The sequence below is a fragment of the Necator americanus genome, chromosome II, assembly GCF_031761385.1.
Source record: "Necator americanus strain Aroian chromosome II, whole genome shotgun sequence".
NCBI classification, from domain to species: Eukaryota; Metazoa; Nematoda; class Chromadorea; order Rhabditida; family Ancylostomatidae; genus Necator; species Necator americanus.
Genome location: NC_087372.1, coordinates 2,503,948 through 2,524,847, shown reverse-complemented (window position 1 = coordinate 2,524,847; position 20,900 = coordinate 2,503,948). Strand labels below are relative to the sequence as shown.

Below are 20,900 nucleotides of genomic sequence, written 5' to 3'. Positions count from 1 at the left end.
CAGGTAAAGGAAATGCCTGGCCGGCATAGAAAGGGAGAAGCTGTCAGTACTAGTAAAATCCTTAGGAACACACATCTGTAGCAACTACATCCCTGCACAGGTAACTGGCATTTTTTAAATCACCACCTTGCCAGCATTGGGTGTGTTCGAGGAAGTAGCAACATGCATTACATGAAAAGCGCCGCGCATCAGAAGACTTTTGTCGACACCAGAGTTCTTCAACGCATCACAGAAAAAAAAAAACTACCTGACAAGCATCTTCATTGAGAATTTTGCTACTGTTTTTGTTACGGAAATGCATGTATGTACGTCAACAGAGCACAATGAAAGATATCCTGCACAGCTACATTTTAATCGGTAAGTGCAAAACTACAACGAAATTACCATGCATTAATTAGGCACGATATCACAGTATGCTCAAGAAAACAAATTCAAAGCAGACGTTAGTGTGCGCCCAACTAGTCTAACAATGTTCTGTACACAAAAAAAGTAAATAAATAAATAATGGCACACTAGCTCATCCAGTAAAGTAAAGCAATAATACAGGCGACACAAGAAAAAAAACCTCGTGAAACTATATAATCCTATGTTGCAAAAGCTGCAATGTCTTCACCTATTGTACAGCGAGTACACTGACAAAGTCAGAGCATGATTCAAACAAATAATAGGTGGAACTAGTTGTACCTGTAAATGTGGTAGAGGAGAACAAATAATTATGTACGACTAGAAACGGAAGTAAGAAACAACGCAAAAAAAAGAAAGTCATGGAATTATCGAGAAGATAATACATCATCAGGTGTTTCATCAGTTGCAAACGAAGTAATCATCTTCGTAATAGGGCCAGAAGAAGAGCGGCGGCGAGACCAATCAAGGCAGAAAAGGAAATCTAAAGAGCGGCTAGCATTAATACAACTCTATCATCTATTAACCCGTTTTCATCTGTTTTTGTTTTCCTTCTACCTTCAAAGTCAAAGTCTACGAAATCCCATGAGACGGAGAAAATCTTTTCTTTTTTCAAATATTGTTTCAATTCTGCAGACCTAGCAAATTTTCGGGTTGAGCACTATGAGGTCAGCGAATGCTGTTTCAGAAGCGTAGTACTTCTTAACAAAACGTTGGCACTGAACAAAATTTATATTTTATCGATGTGAAAGACCCCAGGACCCAAAATTACAGCACTGGTATTCGATAACACAGTTTCTAAAACTTCTTCACAACCTTTTCTGAGTATTACTTCGAGAAGGTCCATTAGTGATTACAAAAGTGCCTCAGAACTCCATTGCTCCTACTTCCAATCACTCCACCAGCCCAAGTGTGATTGTAAAAAATGGTTTAAAAAACAGCACAAACCTTGTCTCGGAATCGACGTTGCTCAATTTCGTCTTCCAACTGATAAAGTCTTGTGGAAATACGACCTGAAATCAGCAATGTGGAGAAAGATCAATGATCTTTCACTGTTGATTCCATTATTGTATTTATTTCTCCTTTCTTCTTTTCTTTTTTTAGAATAACATCGCATTAAATGTCACAGCAACAAGCGATACTCTAGCTGTCATACCGTTAGATGATGAATCGATTACGGCACGATCACAATGAGCCCAACTGCACAGAAAAATCCGAAACAACGCAATGATTAACAACAATTTTGCGACTTCTTCTGGTTGACAAACAAAAAACATGACTGCAAGGTAACAAAGAAGGAGAAACATGTGCAAAATATTCTAAATAGGAGACAATATTGTTAGCCTATACCGCAAAACCCTTGCTCTAAGATTTGCAACATGATTAGAGTATAGTAGTGCTGCGGTAAAAAAATATCTAACCCTTTTCCATATTCGCCAACTTCAGAAATGCGAAAGAACATAAAAGATCACACTTGAAAAGCTGTGATACAGTCTTGAATTCGGACACAAATCACCTTTGAGACTGCCAGATGGAAGATCACTTGTGAGCAAAGGTAGCATTACGAAGGGTGAACGTTAACATTTGCAACCGCCAGGAATTAGTGCATTCAATCCTGTACAACGTTTTTTTCTTTCGCTATGCGGCTTGCCGATTGACGCAATCACCCCTTGACATGAATGTGGACGACAACGCCAAACATTGTAATCACATAAAGACGGAAATGTTGATTTCGCAGCGGTGAGAAAAATTTCCAACCATAACCTACCTATAAGAATTGATGGAGATCTCTTCTTCGGAATGAGATTGTGGAAAGGAATTACGTCCTTGCAGATTTAAAAAAAAATAAAAGTAAAGACTTCGAAGCAAATTTGGAGAGACCATAAGCATCACATCGTCATCCATTAGAGCAGCATTAACTATGTAAACTACGACTTGATAACTTCCAACGACAACACAGAATTAAATGGTTATGTTGCGAACAAAAAGCAACTAAAGTTAGATCACCCTCAGAAGAATCCCTAAAAGAATGAATCTTCAAAATATGATTTTGCAAAAGGAGCTACTTAGCTCCAACACATACACCAATCGCTTTTAGATTTAATACAGAACTTCTAACTTATGCAAAACGAAAATATACGGGATATAGGGAAACATAGGAGCTGGTAGAGAACTATGACAATAGGTACAGCAAGAAAAATTTCTCAAAAAAAATTACTGTGAAAAAGTGACTGTATCTTCACATTTAACGCAAATAGACTGCTACTAGTGTTTTATATGAAAATGATGGCAAAGTCTAGAACGGCTAGCTCTTCTATCACTTTTAAGTGAATATAACCTAAGCCTTGGTATTTCAGGTTGGTTACTTCAGTGAGAACTTGCCTACTTAAGATCGATGAACTTCCAGAAACCGAATAGTTACATCTGGCGACTTTTTGTTGTCAACATTCAAGACATATTACACCGAGAAAACATTCTGTTCACCCATTCTCACGTAGAACATAAGATAGCAAACACTAGGGTATTACTAGGATCCATATTTCAAGATAATTGATTGCTTCCGCATTACTGCGGCTAAACGAGATTACAAGCAAAATTGGCTGCAAGCAACAAAACAATGGAGAAAGATAAATCACGGAGATAAAAAAGCCGACAACAACTTAACAAAGAAAGCAAACAAAGTGGAGTGAATAGAACTATAATAAAGTATAAATCCCGCTCAACACCTTACCAATCTGTCGGCGCATCAACTTGAGCTCCTGCAGTGGGTTCTCCTCTATTGCAATTGAATTTTCGCTTCGAACAGGTTCATCCTGAAAAATTAACGTCATAACACCGAATAGTTCTATTCACAAGAGAAATCTACGAAGAAGAACAAACAGCGGGATCGCCTCTGTCCAGATATGGGCTTTCTCTCATCGTTATTTTGTTAGGAAGATCCTTGAGGTCATTCTGAAAATATGATTTATATAGGCTTTGAAATTCGTTGTTTTGAAAAATTCAGATCGAAATTACCTCCCCGACTTGCGTTATGTGATCATTCATTACATCCAGTGGTTCGGCTTCGTATCCCTTGTAACCATCGCCGCCAGTCAATACAATGCGGTCAGGCACGTTCATCATTTGCATCAAACGCTCGCGATCCACAACACCGTGGTTCTAAATGTAACATTATCCCAGATATGATATAAGGAGGAAGAAAATGCGATGAATCCGAATATCCAGAAGTACTTACATCGAGTCCAACGCTTTTCAAAGCTTCACCAGTGACTGAAATATGCTCTGGGACAATCATCGTCCTGAAAACGTCTACAATTACATGGTACAACTGCAGAATTCCGCAAAGACGTTTGGAAACAACCTCTGACAGACCACATCTAAGAAAGAACATAACAACAGAACAGTTCACAAACGCACATCATAGGCAGCCTCAGGAATGATTACAGGCGGGAAAAGCGAAAGTGAAATCACGTTCAGAGCCAAAACATTGCGTCGTAGGGCGCAGGCGTCGTGATTACAACCATTTCCTGTTATTTTACGTAGGAAGAAAATCTACTGCAGGGCAGCTTATCCTCCCCTTTTGTTTGCTTCTACTAACCTGGTTTTCCTTAGGGACATTTTCCAGCTTTTAGGACTTGACCATGTCGTTTTAAGGTTTCGTTCGCTTTTTTCTGTCATGATTTTTGTTTTCTTGATAGTGAATTAGAGAGGGAACGAGGGAGTTTCGTGTTTTCATTTATTTTGTTAGTATGGAATGCCGGAATCTTTTTTCCTCCTCAGATATGCTGCGAAGACCACTAACTTCCATCGAGATAAAAGCTGACGATATCGATCATATGGAAAAGGTCTTACTAGAGTTATATCATAAGAAGGTGACCATTTTTATTCTTGTCAGTACTACGGTTACCTTATCAAACTTAGATTACCAGCTCGAAAAGCCACTCTTTTCTAGAGCTTTTTTTCTTCAGACGCCTTTATGCTTCTAGCAGTCCTTCTTTGCATGGTTTCTCAACCTTTAATTAATTGATGTTAAGAACCAGACTGTATAAGCATTTAATAATTCCTCAGGGTCTTCCCAAAAGTGGTGCGGAAACTGATCCCTGCAACAGTACACCTGTATCTACCGCTAATTCTGAACGTCTGTTTGTTCAACATTATTTCCACTTCGCAGCATGCACGGATTTGAACGTTAACTTTCAGCTAAGAGAGCTGCATCTCCCACTGAAACGTTGTCCTCAATGGACACCTCAGGAAATCAGACTCTTCCAACGTTAATATCACCTAGCAATGGATTTGCTGGTGAAGGACCAACTTAAGTGGTGCGAAGATCTCGTTTTTTCAAACAGAACAACAGAATTTGCCAAGTTCTTGTTTTACCGCTTATGTGTTGCTATTTGTTTGTTACTATAGCCATTTCTGAGCACTAGTTTGAAGTCGGAGAACACACAGTATAAGTCGATGTATTGTGTGATGTTTGTTTGTTTGCATACGGGTTTAGATATCTTTTTGATATCAGCAATAAATCGGTTTAATATCATTGTCTTTCTCGTGGATTTCTACAGTGCAGTTAGTTTTCCTGACGACCATATTTACCTTTATGAATGCATACTGGACCTTTCCCTTTTGAGGTCTTATTCTTCTCTTAGATTATGGAAAAGTATGGCTATCAAAAAACACCTAACAAACCGCTTAGCAAAAGGATAGTGTTCACGGATGAGGATGATGATAATGAGGTCGTTGAAGTCAAAGAGAGCAGAGCTGGTATGAAATGGAGGCTTGTGGACTTCGAAGTCATTAAAATTTGTAGTATGTGTTGCTTCAGTGGAGAAGAAACAGGGTGCAAAATCTGAGCAGATGCAAAACGGAGAAAGAAAAAGACCTTACCATAAAGATGCTAAGCTTAAGCCGTGGAGAATGATCATAAGAAATCTGCCGTTCAAGGTTTGCTTTTTTTTTAGTAGAAGTGGTGCCCTGTAAACAGAACTTTATGCGGTTGTCTGCTCTTTGTTCGATTATTTTTTCTGTCGAAATGATGGACAAATGCCTTGGACATACCTTGTTATTTCCTCAATGGGTTGGTCCGTTTTGTCTCACTTTACTACACGTTGTTTCATATGCAAAAAGACTCCATATTCACTGTACATATATATTTGTTTACGTCAGGCATTACTAACTTCCGTAGTTTCGAATATCTTTTTATTTCAAATTTTCTTCTTGAGGTTGACCAGCTATGAGACCTATTCATCACCGTCATTTAGACCAAGAAAGAAGACTTGCAAAATGTTTGCTCTAAGTTCGGTGTTTTCACGGAAATCGTTTTGCCTGCGTCGAAGAAGATGCCAGGACGTATCGCAGGTTTCGCATTTGTACAATTCAAATCGAGAGAAGCTGCCGAAAAAGCTAAGGATTACTTCAATGCCAATAAGTTTCAGGTTTGTATCCACTTCTTAGTATACTCATGACAAAAAGTCCTATCCTGCTTATTAATGTTCTGGCTGCGGTTTCTAAATTCCCGCTACAACTCCTGCCGCTGAGCCATAGAGTCCTTTCTTATATTTTTTTTTTATTTGCGAGCTGGTGGGACAGCTGAGAATGTCCTCTTCCGAGTATTGTGTGAATATCCCTGACAACTTATGTAGGCAACTCGAAGAGAATATTCAATAGTACTGAGGCTATTTTTTGGATGAGTTTTCGCATTTAAGGATCGCATGGTGGCTGCTGATTGGGCGTTGCCAAAGGACACCTATGAAACTGCTGCCGAAGAAGGTGAAAAAAAAAAACCTATGCTGTTTCTTAGTTGCTAGATTGGGGCGTAAGTATGTGATTAGACATCGTTTTTCTAGAGCGAGAACAGCTCAAAAAGAAGATTAAGCTGGAAAAAGAAGATGATGCTAAGGACGTAAAAAAAGTAAAGCCGGAATCTTCAAGGTGGGTTTTATTTGTGCGAATTCCTGAGATAGTCATTGATCCGGGAGTTAGTGTCATTTTCAGTTCCAAGGGCGTTCAAAAATTAAGGAGCCAAGATGATAACGACGAAAGTGAGGATGAGAGGTAGCATTAACTTGATCAGATCATTACGTTCTAGGAGTTTTTTTTTTGCATCCTGAATCCTGTTCTTTTTTCCTTTTTCCGCAACTTCTGAAAGGTGTAATTCTGAATTGCCGGCTTTCATTTGCTATTTTCAACTTTTAACTTCGTCAATTCCGTTTGCATTTTGTGGAAATGAGTGGTTATATTGAACGTACAATGTTTTAGCGATGAAGAGATTGAAGACGGGAAAGATAGAGTAAGTGGATCAGACGATGAGGATAATGACGAGGAAAGTGGAAGTGAAGACAGTGAAGACGATGGGAGAACCAAAAAAGATGTAGCGATTGACGAACAACGTGTGGTGTTTTTGAGGTGAGATGATCTTTTTTACTATTTCACATGCTTACTTACGCTTACGCTTAATTTATAAATTACACTTATTTTATAAAATTTCTCTTTTTTTTCTAGAAATCTCTCGTTTGATACAACTAATGAGACCCTGAAAGCTGAAATGGAGAAGTATGGGGAAGTGAAACTGGCGGTCTGCTGTAAATTCCGTGAAAGTGGACATCCGAAAGGTAATTGCCTATCTTTCATTTACTTAGTAGGTTTTCCTTCTTCTTCCTTTGACGTGTTTGTGTTCTTAGTTAGACATGGTTCTCCTAAGTTTCTTCTCCTTCTGGAAAACTTCTGTTAAAGTTTCAGTCTCATTCGTATATTCAGGCACTGCATTCGTTCACTTTTCTTCAGCGGACGAAGCAAAGGCATGTCTGGATGCTATTGAAAAAGGGCTAGAGATTGGTAGGAATTTTAATATTCATCAAAAAATTCGTAGATCTTTGACCTATTACTAGTATTGAATTTATTATCCCGCAAAATAATACAGTTTGAAAGAATGGAGTAAATCGTTTTGTTATTGCACTTTTAATTGTTGCAATCTCAGATGGCCGAGAAATCAAAGGATCAATAGCAATCCAGCGAGAAAATGCAGCAGAAATCCAGAAACGAAAAAGTGTCAAGGTAAGGATGATAACTATTCTTTTCCTCCTCTCTTTGTTTCTTCTATTCTAATGACAACTGCTCGTAGGTCCCAGAAGACAAAAGGAATCTCCGTTTGATTCGGTTTGCACTAATCCGTGAAGGAACTTCTGCAGCTAAAGGAATGAGCTCGGAAGATGCGCATAAAAGGCAACGACTTGCAGAATTGTCTAGAAAGAAGCTGGAGAATCTTCATATGTAAGTATCTTTGTTCTTTCTTGAGTAGCACAGCCCTTCATAATTCTGCCCAAGGTTCGTGTCACCTACTCGACTGATGATCCACAACTTGCCGATGTCAATCACTGATGAGAAATTGAAACAGATTTGTCGCGATGCAACAGGATGTGCTGGAGTTATTACAGAGTGTCGTATTTGGAAGGATACTTCTAAAGTTGATGCGAATGTTAGTTGGACTCTCCACAGCAAATTCATACCCGCTTCACTCTTACCATTTGCCAATTTATCTTTCAGGGAAATCCGCGATCAAAAGGTTTTGCATTTGTTAATTTTGCTGAGCACAAAGATGCGCTTGCGTGTCTGCAAAAGCTCAACAACAATCCTACCACGTTTACCAACGAAAAACGACCCATAGTGGAGTTTTCTATAGAAAATCTGCAGGCCATTCGGGCAAAGGTGAGTAATATCTGCAAAATTTCGCCCCACTAGTCGGCTAAAGGAAATCACCTCCATCCACTCACTTTTAGAGTGATCGGTGTTGCTAAAGTTTCCGAAAACGTCACTGAAGGTACACAGTGCTGTCTGCTTAATTATAATTTGGGAATTATTGTTGAGGAAGTGCTTTTCGACATGTTTTGGTCCCCATTTCTCTTTATAGCTTCTAATTTTCTTTTGAGATTTTCACTTCCAAATTCGCTCTTAGTCTATCACTGCCACCTCCAACCTGTTTGAGGTTTCGAACAGAAATTAGCACACCATTTTGCTCCTTTTCTTGAATTCCAAGCCGCATTTTTCCTCCGGATAGTGGAAGACATGATTTCCAGGCAAGACGAGCAGCTAGTAGTAAAGGAGAAAAGTTGACGGGACGAGAGTTGAGCGAAAAAGTTAGGCAACAGGTTGGTCTTGTTCTGTTTATTTTTCTTTCATCACATTTTTGTAGTTATACTATTGTTGATTTATGAATCTGCAATTCAGGTCAAACAGTCTATCGGTGAGGTACATGCCTCAGGAATGAAGGTGATGCCGAAGTTCCTTGGGAAAAAGATGCGGCATAAGAATATGAGTAAGACGCAGCTAAGAAAAAAGGTACTAATTTTGATTGTTACTAATAGAAATATTGTGGATATTGCAAAGAAGTGAAGTCAGTGTCAGTTGGAATTAATTACAATTTTAACTCACTTTTTTGTAACAATTACGGATTATGCGGGACCCCGCTGTCCTCGCTAGCTAGGGCAGTAGATCGCAATTTACCTCTTTCTTACATGGTCATCGTTCGAATATTCGTACATCATGTAAACGCAAATATTTTCAGGGTGAATTAGCTTAAAAACACAGGATGCCTCTGTGAATACAGAAATGCTGTGCCAACGCCAACGGCACTAGTCTTTGAGATTTTGTAACTACGTGCTTTTTGAGACAGCAGGCTACACTCGAGTTCCCGATAATCCCCACCCCATCCGCCCCTTGTGTGAAAACGGGCTGCACTTTGGTTTCGTAAGTGGGTCCTATCTCATGAAAGAGAAGGCTACACTCTAGTTCTTTGTTACGAACTTTTGGGCAGTTCTGGCGAAAATCTGCTGTAGTTCATAGTGTTTCAGTACACCAAACCTTCGATCTATACTTTGCACAGCTGCTACACCCATAAACACAGTAGTTAGTAACACTGGTTCTTTTTTTTTTTCTAAGTAAAACTGGTTCCTTGTTGAACAAATGACATGATTAGTAGCGAACATATGACTGAAACAGGACCCTTAAACACCAGAATTCGATATTAAGAACGCAAATATAGCGGTATTCTTGGTGCCACTCATGAAATTATTGCGCACTTGGATTTTTATATTTCTGAGTCGCAGGATGAAAATTCCTACGTGACACATTAGAAAGAATAGCTTTCTTGTTGCATTTAGTTTGGGAAGGATGAATAAAAGTTGAAATTATTCCAACACATATCAGTTTCCAGTAGTTCTGTAGTATCTGTGACTTTATAAAATGTATAATTGTTAAGTATTTTCTTTCACATAGGAATTTCGACTAGTAGTCTTTTTTTACAATTGGTTTTCATTTTAAACTTAATTGTTTTAGAATCTGGGTAAGAAGAAGGAGAAGAGGAAGCAGGAGTCCTTGGCCAGCGATGTTGCGGCGAAGAAGCCAAAAGGAAAGAACAAGAAACGTCTGACTAAATATCTCACCTTATCTTCGTAAAATTTTCTCCTTTTTTTTTGTTCCTCGCAATCAAAATTCCTGTATCCAGCTGTGTTAAATTCAAGTTGTTGGAAACTTGTTATTTGTTGTTATTACCGCCACTCGCTAATACTCATATTTTCTCATCGGTTCAGAACTTTGAAAAATACATGAATCTTTGCTGATTTGTTTTTGAATCTCTCTTTACGATACCTTTTCGTTATGCAGAGCGCCCAGTTGATCGCGATTAATTTTAGGATGATTTGTTATTGTGATGGTGGTTTTCCATTGTTGTTGTTCACCTTCTTGTTTGTTTTTGCATTACGTTTTCAAAAAGGTGTTTATAGTAAATATCAATTTGGTAGGTTTTACACTTCTTCACGGTACAGCTAATTAGTTCTCTGTTTGATGTTTTACTCCGAGAAACCTTAAGCAGTTCTACTTTATCCAACGTACTGAAAATTTTCTTCGCAGTAGGTTGCAAAATAGATACACAACCAATGTAATGAAGCATAACGGGAGTCGCATAGACTTGATAATTAGCTGCACTGGTGAATGGTCACAGAGAGAAGTTTTCAGCACCATTTCGAGTACTCTCCCTCACTAATGTAGCGAATGAACGCTTCAGCCTGCAATTCGTTGCTATGGTATTAAAAAAGAGGGGTAATTTCTCAACAAATGTGGCTAGAATTATCTCTTTGCGCTGCAAGTCAATATCCGCTTTAAGGAACTTCATTTCCGTATTTTTTTAGAGTTACAGACATTTAGTTGCATGCATTTGTCGTAGATGTTCGGAATTTTACAAATTTCCTCAAATTTACACGTTTTCCTGGGGAATTACATATCACACCAAATTACTGTCCCAAGAAATGATAACCTAATGTAATTTTTAAAATCGAAGGACTTTCAAATAAAGAAACTCAAGGGTATGAATGTTTTCAGGAGAAGGGAGCAAAAAAAAAAAATGTGGACTGACGTGCCGGGACTCGAAAACAAAACTGCACGGGTGGGCGGGACGTTCTGCGATCTTTGATCTAAGACTACGAGGGAAAACATTGCATCATTTGGGCGTTGCGAAAGATCTGCTCGAAGCATTGTCATTCATTTCGTGGCTCATTTCCCGATATAAATGAGCGTATCTTTTCGTGAGTTCATTCATTAAGGCTTCATTTGCGTGCATTCTCCTTATCTCGTCTTCGCTTGATGTGCTTGCATGTTACATTCGGAAGGAATTCTCCAGAGAAATCACATAGGGACTGCTTTGTAGTTTACTGTTCATTAACCATATCCATCTTACTGTCCTTGCTCTTTTCTTCAGCATTGTTTTGTTAGTTTCACGGGGATTTTCTTCTCCATAGTTGAATTTCTTTTAAAGAGCAACCTAAAAACATTTATACTTTCAAACACGACCACATGGAAAAGTCAATACATCTTAGCTATTTTATTCCTTCAGCCCTTCATTTTCCCTAACCAAATTTTGCGTTTTTGCTACGGAAGCGCTGACTTGGAGTGTAGGATTTACTAAACTATTCTACGGGCAGTGAAGTTTTTGGTACTATTTTGACCACGAAGAATTTCATCATAGTTTCAAAGAGATTCTTCTGTGACAAACTACATAGGCGACGAAGTTGTTCCATGAAAGCTGTTGTTACCTAACTTTCCATTTATAGCTTTGTTAAGGTCCCAGTATTACCTACCATTAAGGAGTTGCTAACCACCCTATTCTATCATGATTATCATAGTGGAATCCAAGGAATCAAAATCTCATTTCAGCCCATGATCCGGCAAAATTCAGCATTATCCAACGAAATGAATTTGAGAGTTGGATTTGTTTTAATTAGAGAGGACTAACGAAAACGTAGAAATAGCCATGCAAAACATCCAAACGATTTGGCCAAGCCACATATATGCTCGCGAGCGAATAAGAGATGCGGTTTTGATATTCCTCCATATTCTCATTGTTTTATTTACGTGCATTGAAATGCATCAGAGTGGATTATAACGATCGCACCCCTATTTACTATCGCATGTCATTCCTTATCTTATCGTTTGCGGACGGGTTCGGACAAGAAAACCAGCCTCTGTGCTAGTTTCGTTCTCCTAAATTCTGGTCCACAATGTAGCACTCATACTATTTAACTTTAGTGGTCTTCTTTAGCGATTCCTCTATGAAACCCTTACATCGAAAAAGATGTAATATTGCTGGGAATAACACAGACGATGCTGACGCCTTAGTGCTATGATCAAGTTTCTGCTGATGGTAATCTGAGCTACAAAAGGAGAGCTCCTCTTGAATCTCCTTTCCAAATGTGTTGTCTTTAGTCAGAACGCTATCTGCATTTTCAAGTATTTTGAAGTGGTAAATAGAAGTATGGGGAGTTTTCCATCGTAGGGTACTTCTTTTCAGCCGGAGTGTTTATCAGTTTTTCTCCATGAAACTTACTTATCGTATTCGACTGACACCAAAACTGTACTGAAAATCTTCTTTTCTACAAGATGGATGAAGTCATGTTTGCATTTTTTTCCAGTTTTACACAGTAGACAAACAAGGAAAGGCGTTAAAATGTGCATATGAAAAAAAAAGAAATGATAAAGGGAACAGACATCTCTCCCTTCCCTTTTTGAAATCTACTGCTTGGCAATGGCTATTTTCTATGCCCATCTTCCTCCATTTATTCTTTTAAAATTAAATGGTTGTAACGATTATTTGAAATGTTGATGATCTTTGCTGTCAAGTTAAATGCCCTGTCCACATATGCACAGGCGTGAATCATGTTTCCACCCAGGATTAGTCGCAGAGATCCCAGTATTTTCATGCTAACATTTCTAACCACATAATCCTTATGTGGCGAACTTGTTGCTTGTGGATATTATCTAGTGAGAAAGAGTGGTTTTCCGTGTGTCCGTGTGTGTGTGTGTGTAGGTGGTTCTCCCGTTTTGACATCGTGTTATTATCCATACCTACTCAATGGATTAGTGCTTTTAGTCACTTCGCGTCGACTTCTACAGCTCTCAACGTTAAGGATGTCAGGTAACACAATCTATCAGTTCACAGTAAAAGACGCAGACGGAAAGGACGTTTCTTTGGAAAAATACAAGTGAGTTACATAAGTTGTTCTTCTTTCACGGCTTTGTTTTGAGATCCATTATCACACATTATTAAATGGGGTTAAGGTCTTTCTTATATATTATTTATTTTTATATTCATATATATTTCACCTTCATGTTTTCATATACTTTATTATTACATATTTTTCGAAGTGTCAATCTCGACTTGTTGCTTTTCTGCGTATAACTAACCGTAGCGACGCATAGACAAAGTCGAGGGTGGATAAATATTACTGGCGAAAATGATTAAAGTATTTTTAGAGGTAAAGTTGTTGTAATCGTCAACGTTGCTTCAAAGTGTGGTCTAACAAACTCGAATTATACACAAATGAAGGAGCTTCTCGACAAATACAAATCACAGGGTCTTGAGGTTGCCGCTTTCCCGTGCAATCAGTTTGGTGGTCAGGTAAGTAGCGGTATTTCAAGATATTTTATTCCATGCTATTTATGACAACCAAGTGGACCTGTGTCAGATTCCAATATTCTATCCATTTTCCATCTCCATTAGCACATGACGATCATGTATAATAGAGTCAAAACGACATGAAGCATGTTGACAGTTGCGTAAGCGATTGCGGTCGAAGCGTTGCGGTGGAGCGCATCGGTTAGGATCGCGTGAGGACTCCTGCTAACACCGTTCATTGCTGCATTTCGCGATGGACCCATTTCGATTACAAGCGCTATCTGCACCGCTTCGAGCGCAACCGCTTACGCAACTGCACAGTGCTTCATGTCGTTTTGAGCCGTTTTGACTATGCGGTACAATCAGTTACATTGTCGTGCTCATCGAATTATGATTGTAGAACTATAAGTATTCATTAATGTCTATCGTCTTTTCTAGTTACTAGGTCAAGTTACGCAGAATCCCCAGTCGTTTTGATTACAACTGTGCACGGTACACCGGCTCAAGTGGTACCGCACCATCAGAGCAAGATTTTAAGCGCAAAGTAGACTTTTTAGGAACCCGCATGTGAAATCGACATCAAGAATTTCGTAGCAGATAAGTTCAAGTTTGAACCTGATCTCTACCACAAAATCGACGTAAATGGCGACAAGGCTGACCCACTATATAAATTCTTGAAAAAGGAACAGGTATGTGTGGTTCTGAAATTTCAAGACCTCTATCATGAGTTTCCTTGTTTTTAGGGCGGCACCCTTGTTGATGCAATCAAATGGAACTTCACCAAGTTTTTGGTGAACAGAGAGGGGAAGGTGATTAAAAGGTAAGTTGAATACAGGGCTTATGTATACGTCTGTCTTCTTTATATTTGTCTGCAGGTATGCACCCACCACTGAGCCCAAAGATATGGTAAAGGATTTGGAGTCTGTCCTGAACGAAAATTCAACAAAGCTCTAAACCTCAAATTATTTTTTTTTCTTTTTGCAAACGGACATCTACGTGTAATCTAGAAGTTTTAAACAACGGCTTTTAGCGTTTTATAATCAAATAATTCCAGTAACCATCCATTATGCAGATTTGTAACCTTCAGTTTATTTATACAGCATACGAGTAGTTTTGTTTTCTGTATGGCACTGTACTAGTATGATAAACGAATCAGTACCTCACTCAGATCTTCATTGTACTTGTAGAATTTGTAAAGGAAATCTCTTGAACACTCTTAAAGTGTACTATGTTTTCAAATAAATCTATAGAATAACCATGTTACTTGTGATTCTGGGCGTCTTTCGAAGGAAGCAATATTGCAAAGCACCGGTGCTTTTGATAAGGTGCCATCAATGACTATGGAGTGCCTCACTAGTTGTGATTTGAATTGACTACGGCGAGGTTTTTTTTTTCTAAACAACCCTGTTGTTTGTTTGGATTGGCCTGTCTACACACCTGCTAGTCAAAGCGACCTGAAAGCCAATGTTTACTGTTAGGAATTATTTTTGTTTCAATCTGAGTGTTATTTAGAGTCGCTTAGGACGATATCTATGTTTGGGCTCATCCAAATATATAATTATAAGCAGGATTTAGTCATGTTCGTTCATATGGATGAGTATTGGTTGTACTTCAGAGACATTAGTTTTACATTTTGTTGCTCACCATCACAGTACTATAATAGTTTAAAATTTTAAAGTGAAAGTAGTCCAGGTTGTATGCCGATTTTCACAGAAAATATAAGGCCTATGCAGACCTTCACGGAATGTGTTTAATTATCTTAGACTCTTCCCTAAATCATGAAAATGTAACTAAGTGTTTTTAAGCCTTCCCACTTGTAATTTAAGATGGTCGCCAGCTGTACAGTTGTGGACCAGCTGAAGCAGTTTCTTGAACGTTGTTCGACGATTGAAGAGCTACCCCATTCGTTCGATGATACACTTGTGGACAGTCTAATCGATAATATCGACTTGAACGGTGAGTTTGGGTATGTGAAAGAAGCGTTTGAGGGAAGTCGCCAAATTGCGGTTGTTATTTTCTGATTTTTTTTTCTGTTGAGATTTCTCGCTCAGTTTCCTTTTCTCACCCTTTTTACTACACAAAGTCGGGTCAAAACGACACGAAGCACGGTGCGGTTGCGTAAGCGGTTGCGCTTATAGCGGCGCGGAGGAGATATCGACTGGAATCAAGGTGGGACCATCGAGAATTGCAGCAAAGTGCAAGTGCTACCAAGGGTCCTCACTCGATCTCAACCGCTATGCTCCACTGCATCGTTTCAAGCGCAGTCGCTTACGCAACTGCACTGTGCTTCATGCTGCTTTGACTCTACTATACGTTCTAGATTTCTACCAGATTACTGAGTAATGCGAATAAAGTTGATGGGAAAAGTCTGAGTTTCAAACAAAAAGCTAAATACAGTAGTTGCGGTTAAAACGACATGAAGTATGGCGCAGCACCGCTCACCGCTGCAGTTCGTAATGGTCCCAGCCCGATCTCATCCGTTAACTCCACCGTGTGTTTTGAGCGGAGCCGCTTACGTAACTGTGCCGTTCTTCATGTCGTTTTGACCCGTTCATAGGAAGGAGAACTACATACACCTATAATTTGCATATCTTGCCGTTCATGCGGTCCTTAACTGGATATTCATTCTACGTTTCACAGGTCAAAAATTAAACGTCTTGGGAATAATCAGAGTAGAGTCAAAACGACATGAAGCACGGTGCAGCTGCGTAAGCGGCTGCGCTTAAAGCGGTGTGATGGAGCGTAGCGGTTAGAGTCGAGTGGGGAGCACTGCTAGCACCGTCTATCGCTGCACTTTGCTCCAGTCCCACGTCGATTCCAACCGCTATCACCACTGCCGCGCTTCGAGCGCAATCGCTTAAGCAGCTGCACTGCGCTTCATGTCGTTTTGACCCGAATGTACGTGTGCAACTGCAATCAAAGTGTGCGTTGGTTCCTTACTCACCTCTGGAGTCCAATCGGAGCTAACGATAGTCCTGGGGCGAGTGCAAACGCGTACAGAATTGGACCACAAATCAGGTTAATCTGATCAAACTGTACAGGCTACCGCATCATAGCCATTACGGCGAGATAACTGTAGTGGTTCCTGTAGAAAATTGACGAAAATTGACCACTTTCTCTAACAAAGACCATGTGTTTCAGATGAACGTCTAACCGAGTTTATCAAGTCGAGTTTCACCTCAGTAAATTTCGAAACTGCTACATCAGTGGTTGTATCCCTACTGCTTCGTTTATACGCAAAACTCGCTCAAACAATTGCCGACAATGATGAGGGCGTAAGCGAGCAGCTAACACGTACAGAAGTTCTTTTGGAGCAAGATCGTCCTGCCAAAGTGTTTTCTGACCTCTTCACACTCTACATCATCTCCTATCGATTCAAGCAGGAGTTCGGATGGGATCGTTAGTCATTTCCATTCATTTTATTGATTTTGATTTTCCATTATTCCACTTTAGACGTAGTCTTCTGGGCTATCGCTCAGCTACCCAACGAGGGCCTCAGTATATTCGTGCGACGATTAGTCGAGGATTTTTTGTGCCTTACACAGGATGAGGACGTGGTACAGCTGTTTCTTGCTAGTGTCGCGGAGCTTTTCTGTTGCACGGTGAGATGCAGGGATATGGTGCTTGGTTGTCAGTGTTCTTATCCGTTTGACCCTAGGATTCTATACTTATTATGAATGGCACTGCTCGCGTATTGCTAAATTTCGCTGATCGTTTGAATCCAGACCAGATTGGATTGATTATTGATACAATACAAACGGGAGATCTGCTAGGAGATACTGTTTATCAGCTCGCAGCGAGAATAAGGTATGAGTGTCCTTTGCATTTGCAGATTTGAGAATGGATGTACTGGCTTTATAGGCCAGATATGGGGTTACTTGATGATCTTTCGCTGTCCAAATGGCGTAATGAGACTGCTAGATGTCAGACAATTATGAAGCTCATTCTGCAGTCACAAGCGTGAGTTAATTCCTATAACTGTATGCAATTTGAACAAATATTTAGTCCTTCTTCACCTGCCCTGCTCAGGACAAAATTAAATGTTCCGATAGTGAATGATATCAGAAATGTTCTGATAGATGTGAACAAATGGTGGGTTCAATTCACAGCTGTGATCGAGTCAAAACGACATGAAGCGGTGTGCAGTTGTGCAAGCGGCTGTGTTCGAAGCGACAAAGCGGAGCATAGCGGTCGATGGGGAACCTTCGTTAGCACCAGTCATCACCACAATCCAAGAGAAGCCAACGATGGTTCCGAGTAGGTCCCAACCATTAGCTGAAATAAACCGCTTTGAGCGCAACCGCTTACGCAATTGCTTCATCTTCAGGCTTTTTTTATGCTTCATCTATAGACGTCGTGAAATCAGGTAAATTAATAAATAACAATCTTATAGTTATCATTTTCGCTAATTACTGGACATTTTCCGCATGACAGGATAATAAAGAGTAACAACAGTCTTGAGAAGAGACATAAGAATAATGAAGCGGACAAATATTGATTGATTTCAGACGTTCTGATACTAGTGATTTGATCGCTGCGGTTTTGCTGTCACCGTTTGTGAAATTGGGTTCGTTTGTAAATGTTATCGACCTACTCAGTGACAAGGTTGGTGTTAGAAGTTATTCTAGATGCTTGGAAAAAAAGTGCACACCGCAATCTACTCTCATTAGAATGTGCTGTATGCTATATGGTAGGGTCAGAACGACATGAAGCGCGTACGCAGTGGCGGACTCGGCTTCTCTTGAGTGGAGCGTAACGGCTAAGATCTTGGTGAAACCACTGCTGATACCATCCATCGCTGGAGTTGGCGACGGTCCCCACCTCGGTTCAAACTGCTGCCTCATGCATCGCAACTACACTCGTGATCCATGTCGTTTTGACCCGACTATAGACTTCCTCGGGAAGTCAGGGGAAATACCACCTTGTTGATTAATCTTCACCATTTAAATTATCTTTAGGAACTCCAAGAATATCTACCGAGTATGTGTCGAATTGTTACGGATCGGCGTCGAGCACCGCTCTCTGACTTGCAAGGAATGATTTCGAAGCTTGCTGGGCGTCTGGACATTGTCGATCTCCCCAAGGTGTTGGAAAGTTGCTTCAACAGGTTACTGGTAAGATGACTGTCCATGTGTACAGCCGTTTCCGAACACGTTCAACGAGAATAGCGCGTCGCGTCCGCTGCGGAGACGAACACTATTGCGTCGTGGAGCTTATCACCGCAGCAAAATGAACGGCGGATGTGTCGAAGAGGCAGCGCCACAGTGTCCGTCTTCATAACGGACAGCATCGACTAGCCCAGTTCAACGCACTCGGTGATGCCTGTATGTTGGGTGTGTCGGTCAAGGGAAAACTTTTGACACTCCTTCTAGGAATCTCCGTGTTTGCTAGAGGAACTCTGCAAAGGTTACGGAAATGACTGCCTTAATCATCCATCTATGGCGAGTATTCGCGATCGATTAGCAGTGGAAATTACAAAAGGTGAGGCGTCATAAATAAGGAATTTGACTCCCATCCAATTTATTATTGATTTGTCTTATCTTGTAGCTGTATCCCATTCCGACTGGGAAGTTCGTGACACCGTCGTGGAAATTGCAGCAATTGTTCCTTGCTTTCGTCCTATGTTAGGTTAGTATGGTTCGATTGTTATGGTTAGTATGGAAAAGTTCCTATTTATGGTGCAAATTGAGGGAAGAAAACGAGGTTAGTGTAACTTATAGGAAAAGTGGCACAATTTTCTGTTCACAAGTAAATGTGTGCGCAAATGTCTGGCGTCGATGCCACTTTCTTCAAACTCCAGATCGATAGAGTTGACTTGTCGAATGTACACACGCGACAGCACAACATAGCCCAGTTTGACTAGATTTCAGTCACTTGACGTTTTAGGGAAACATTTTAAGGCTTGGGCTTCCCATAAATCATCCATGATACATTATTGGTTCAGTAGTGCTAAACATGTGCATGTGTTTTAATTATAGGGATATCAAACCGATCGAAGTGGATGTTTAAATTTGTGAGGACTCTTTCTGAACTCTCTATATATAACTCTACCTTCGTTGTCTTTGCTCTCTCGTAATTTACGATTAAAGATGAGGTCGAAACGCAATCGCTCGAAACTTTTTTGCTAGACATCCATAGAAAAATACATCAGTGAAAAAAGTTGAATGTTAAATGAAAGTTTCTTTTTTTTTCTTTCGAATTTTTCTCGGTTGAAAGAATTTCGAAAATTTTCCATTAAAAATATTAGTTCAACATTACTAAGGTATGCCTCTGCAACAGTATGGAGATCATTTGTGCACTATTGATTTCCACACTGGTTTTGGACTATGCATATCTCTCGACGGTGACAGTTTGGAAAGCCCTTCTTACCGTCCTAAATAACTGTATTTCTTATGCGAGTTCTCATAAGGCATTTAACTTTTTACACCTCAATACTTTGCAGGACCTTTGATCCCACTGGTTCGATTTGATCGATCTTGCTACGTGCGGGCTGCTGCACTGAGGTGCCTCATCCTAGATGCCCAGTATTACGAAGAAGAACTACCGCAACTATGCGAAAATGTGATACTTCTGGATGTAGACGCGGAACCTCGGTAAGCCTTTCTGTGATATTTATTTATTTTTTGTGTGATATCAAGAAACCCTATAGGTAATAATAATATTTCTTTAAGTCTTGTCGCTATTCGTTACCTGCAAAGCACTCTTGCTAAGAATATCAGTCATGTTTTTCGAATACTGCCTAAAGCAATTGAGGATACTGACGATGAGATAAGGCGCATAATGATCGAAATGTGCTCAACATTACTGGTCGTAGAGGAGTACGCAGCGGACACGATGAAAGAACTTCAAGAATGGACTGAAGTGAGCAGGATTGTACGTTCTTCCGTTCACGAGTCTTCGTTTCATTGTTTTTCGTTCCAGGATGCTCAGATAGGTGCCGCGGTGCGTGCAGTGCTTGGTGAACCTAGCGTTCTGCGCCCGGATCCTGTTGAACATATCTTAGCGGATATGATGAATGCGCTGCGTATACGTTTCAACGACACTATTGACTGTTATTAAAGGTGCATTGAAAACCAACATTTGTTCCTGGTCGAAGGATTTCTTGGAGGTATTCTCTGCTATGTATTGGGCTTCCGATTTGATAAAAGGAGAGGAAGTGGACCATTGAAGTGGAAAAAAACAAGGAAATGCATTGTGAAGTGTCTTTAAATATTTCTCACATCACGCAAGGTCCGATTCCACTCTAAATATTGATTCCGTTCCGCCTGCAAAAGAGTTATTGCATCCTCAAATGCGCTAATGCATTTTTTTTTTTTGCACTATCGATATTGATATGTTCAGGTCTATGTCAATGTCTTGGTCCCGGCACTACCTAGCTTCATACTTGTGTTTAATGATAGTTAATATTGATGATTTCCTTGATGATCTCTTTGTGTTTCCCACCGTTTTATCCTTCCGCTATTCTCAGTTTTCTTTTGTAATGGTTATACAAATGTGTCAATAGCCGTGATTCAAAAAGTGTTACCAACAGAGATAGTGAAATAGCAATAAGCGTTAACCT

General features: G+C 39.9%; 5 protein-coding genes across 9 annotated transcripts; 4 read left to right on the top strand and 1 right to left on the bottom strand.

Moving 5' to 3' along the window:
- Positions 1-823: 823 nt before the first annotated feature.
- Positions 824-4,080, bottom strand: RB195_016670 (uncharacterized protein; the record flags this gene model as incomplete). 2 transcript variants are annotated; one of them, XM_064183303.1, is made up of 7 exons in its annotated part: positions 824-886; positions 1,351-1,415; positions 3,134-3,215; positions 3,283-3,354; positions 3,418-3,561; positions 3,638-3,701; positions 4,001-4,080. In XM_064183303.1, 7 exons carry the CDS (start codon positions 4,078-4,080, stop codon positions 824-826), a joined length of 570 nt encoding a protein of 189 aa, XP_064039184.1. The 2 variants fall into 2 exon arrangements, with proteins under 2 accessions (XP_064039184.1, XP_064039185.1); XM_064183304.1 differs by lacking the exon at positions 4,001-4,080 and adding an exon at positions 3,820-3,824.
- Positions 4,081-4,184: 104 nt separating this feature from the next.
- RB195_016669 (uncharacterized protein) lies at positions 4,185-4,718 on the top strand (the record flags this gene model as incomplete). The annotated part of the gene is made up of 3 exons (XM_064183302.1): positions 4,185-4,274; positions 4,471-4,540; positions 4,603-4,718. The coding sequence occupies 3 exons, from the start codon at positions 4,185-4,187 to the stop codon at positions 4,716-4,718; spliced, it is 276 nt and encodes a 91-aa protein (XP_064039183.1).
- A 333-nt stretch (positions 4,719-5,051) lies between these two features.
- RB195_016668 (uncharacterized protein) lies at positions 5,052-9,849 on the top strand (the record flags this gene model as incomplete). The annotated part of the gene is made up of 16 exons (XM_013449305.2): positions 5,052-5,163; positions 5,225-5,343; positions 5,661-5,834; positions 6,105-6,168; positions 6,246-6,330; positions 6,394-6,453; positions 6,658-6,804; positions 6,901-7,010; positions 7,156-7,233; positions 7,376-7,452; positions 7,520-7,668; positions 7,723-7,873; positions 7,942-8,103; positions 8,472-8,543; positions 8,623-8,733; positions 9,730-9,849. 16 exons carry the CDS (start codon positions 5,052-5,054, stop codon positions 9,847-9,849), a joined length of 1,791 nt encoding a protein of 596 aa, XP_013304759.2.
- A 1,108-nt stretch (positions 9,850-10,957) lies between these two features.
- RB195_016667 (uncharacterized protein) lies at positions 10,958-14,293 on the top strand (the record flags this gene model as incomplete). 2 transcript variants are annotated; one of them, XM_013449304.2, is made up of 6 exons in its annotated part: positions 10,958-10,973; positions 12,815-12,926; positions 13,198-13,342; positions 13,897-14,028; positions 14,083-14,159; positions 14,215-14,293. In XM_013449304.2, the coding sequence occupies 6 exons, from the start codon at positions 10,958-10,960 to the stop codon at positions 14,291-14,293; spliced, it is 561 nt and encodes a 186-aa protein (XP_013304758.1). The 2 variants fall into 2 exon arrangements, with proteins under 2 accessions (XP_013304758.1, XP_064039182.1); XM_064183301.1 differs by lacking the exon at positions 10,958-10,973 and having other exon boundaries at positions 12,853-12,926.
- An 872-nt stretch (positions 14,294-15,165) lies between these two features.
- Positions 15,166-20,743, top strand: RB195_016666 (uncharacterized protein; the record flags this gene model as incomplete). 3 transcript variants are annotated; one of them, XM_064183300.1, is made up of 16 exons in its annotated part: positions 15,166-15,295; positions 16,481-16,738; positions 16,793-16,941; positions 16,998-17,146; positions 17,201-17,299; positions 17,369-17,596; positions 17,667-17,705; positions 17,848-17,944; positions 18,298-18,453; positions 18,712-18,820; positions 18,887-18,967; positions 19,782-19,932; positions 20,011-20,200; positions 20,261-20,297; positions 20,401-20,447; positions 20,681-20,743. In XM_064183300.1, the coding sequence occupies 16 exons, from the start codon at positions 15,166-15,168 to the stop codon at positions 20,741-20,743; spliced, it is 1,983 nt and encodes a 660-aa protein (XP_064039180.1). The 3 variants fall into 3 exon arrangements, with proteins under 3 accessions (XP_064039180.1, XP_064039179.1, XP_064039181.1); XM_064183299.1 differs by lacking the exons at positions 17,369-17,596; positions 17,667-17,705; XM_064183298.1 differs by lacking the exons at positions 17,369-17,596; positions 17,667-17,705; positions 20,401-20,447; positions 20,681-20,743 and having other exon boundaries at positions 20,261-20,398.
- Between the last annotated feature and the right edge of the window lie 157 nt (positions 20,744-20,900).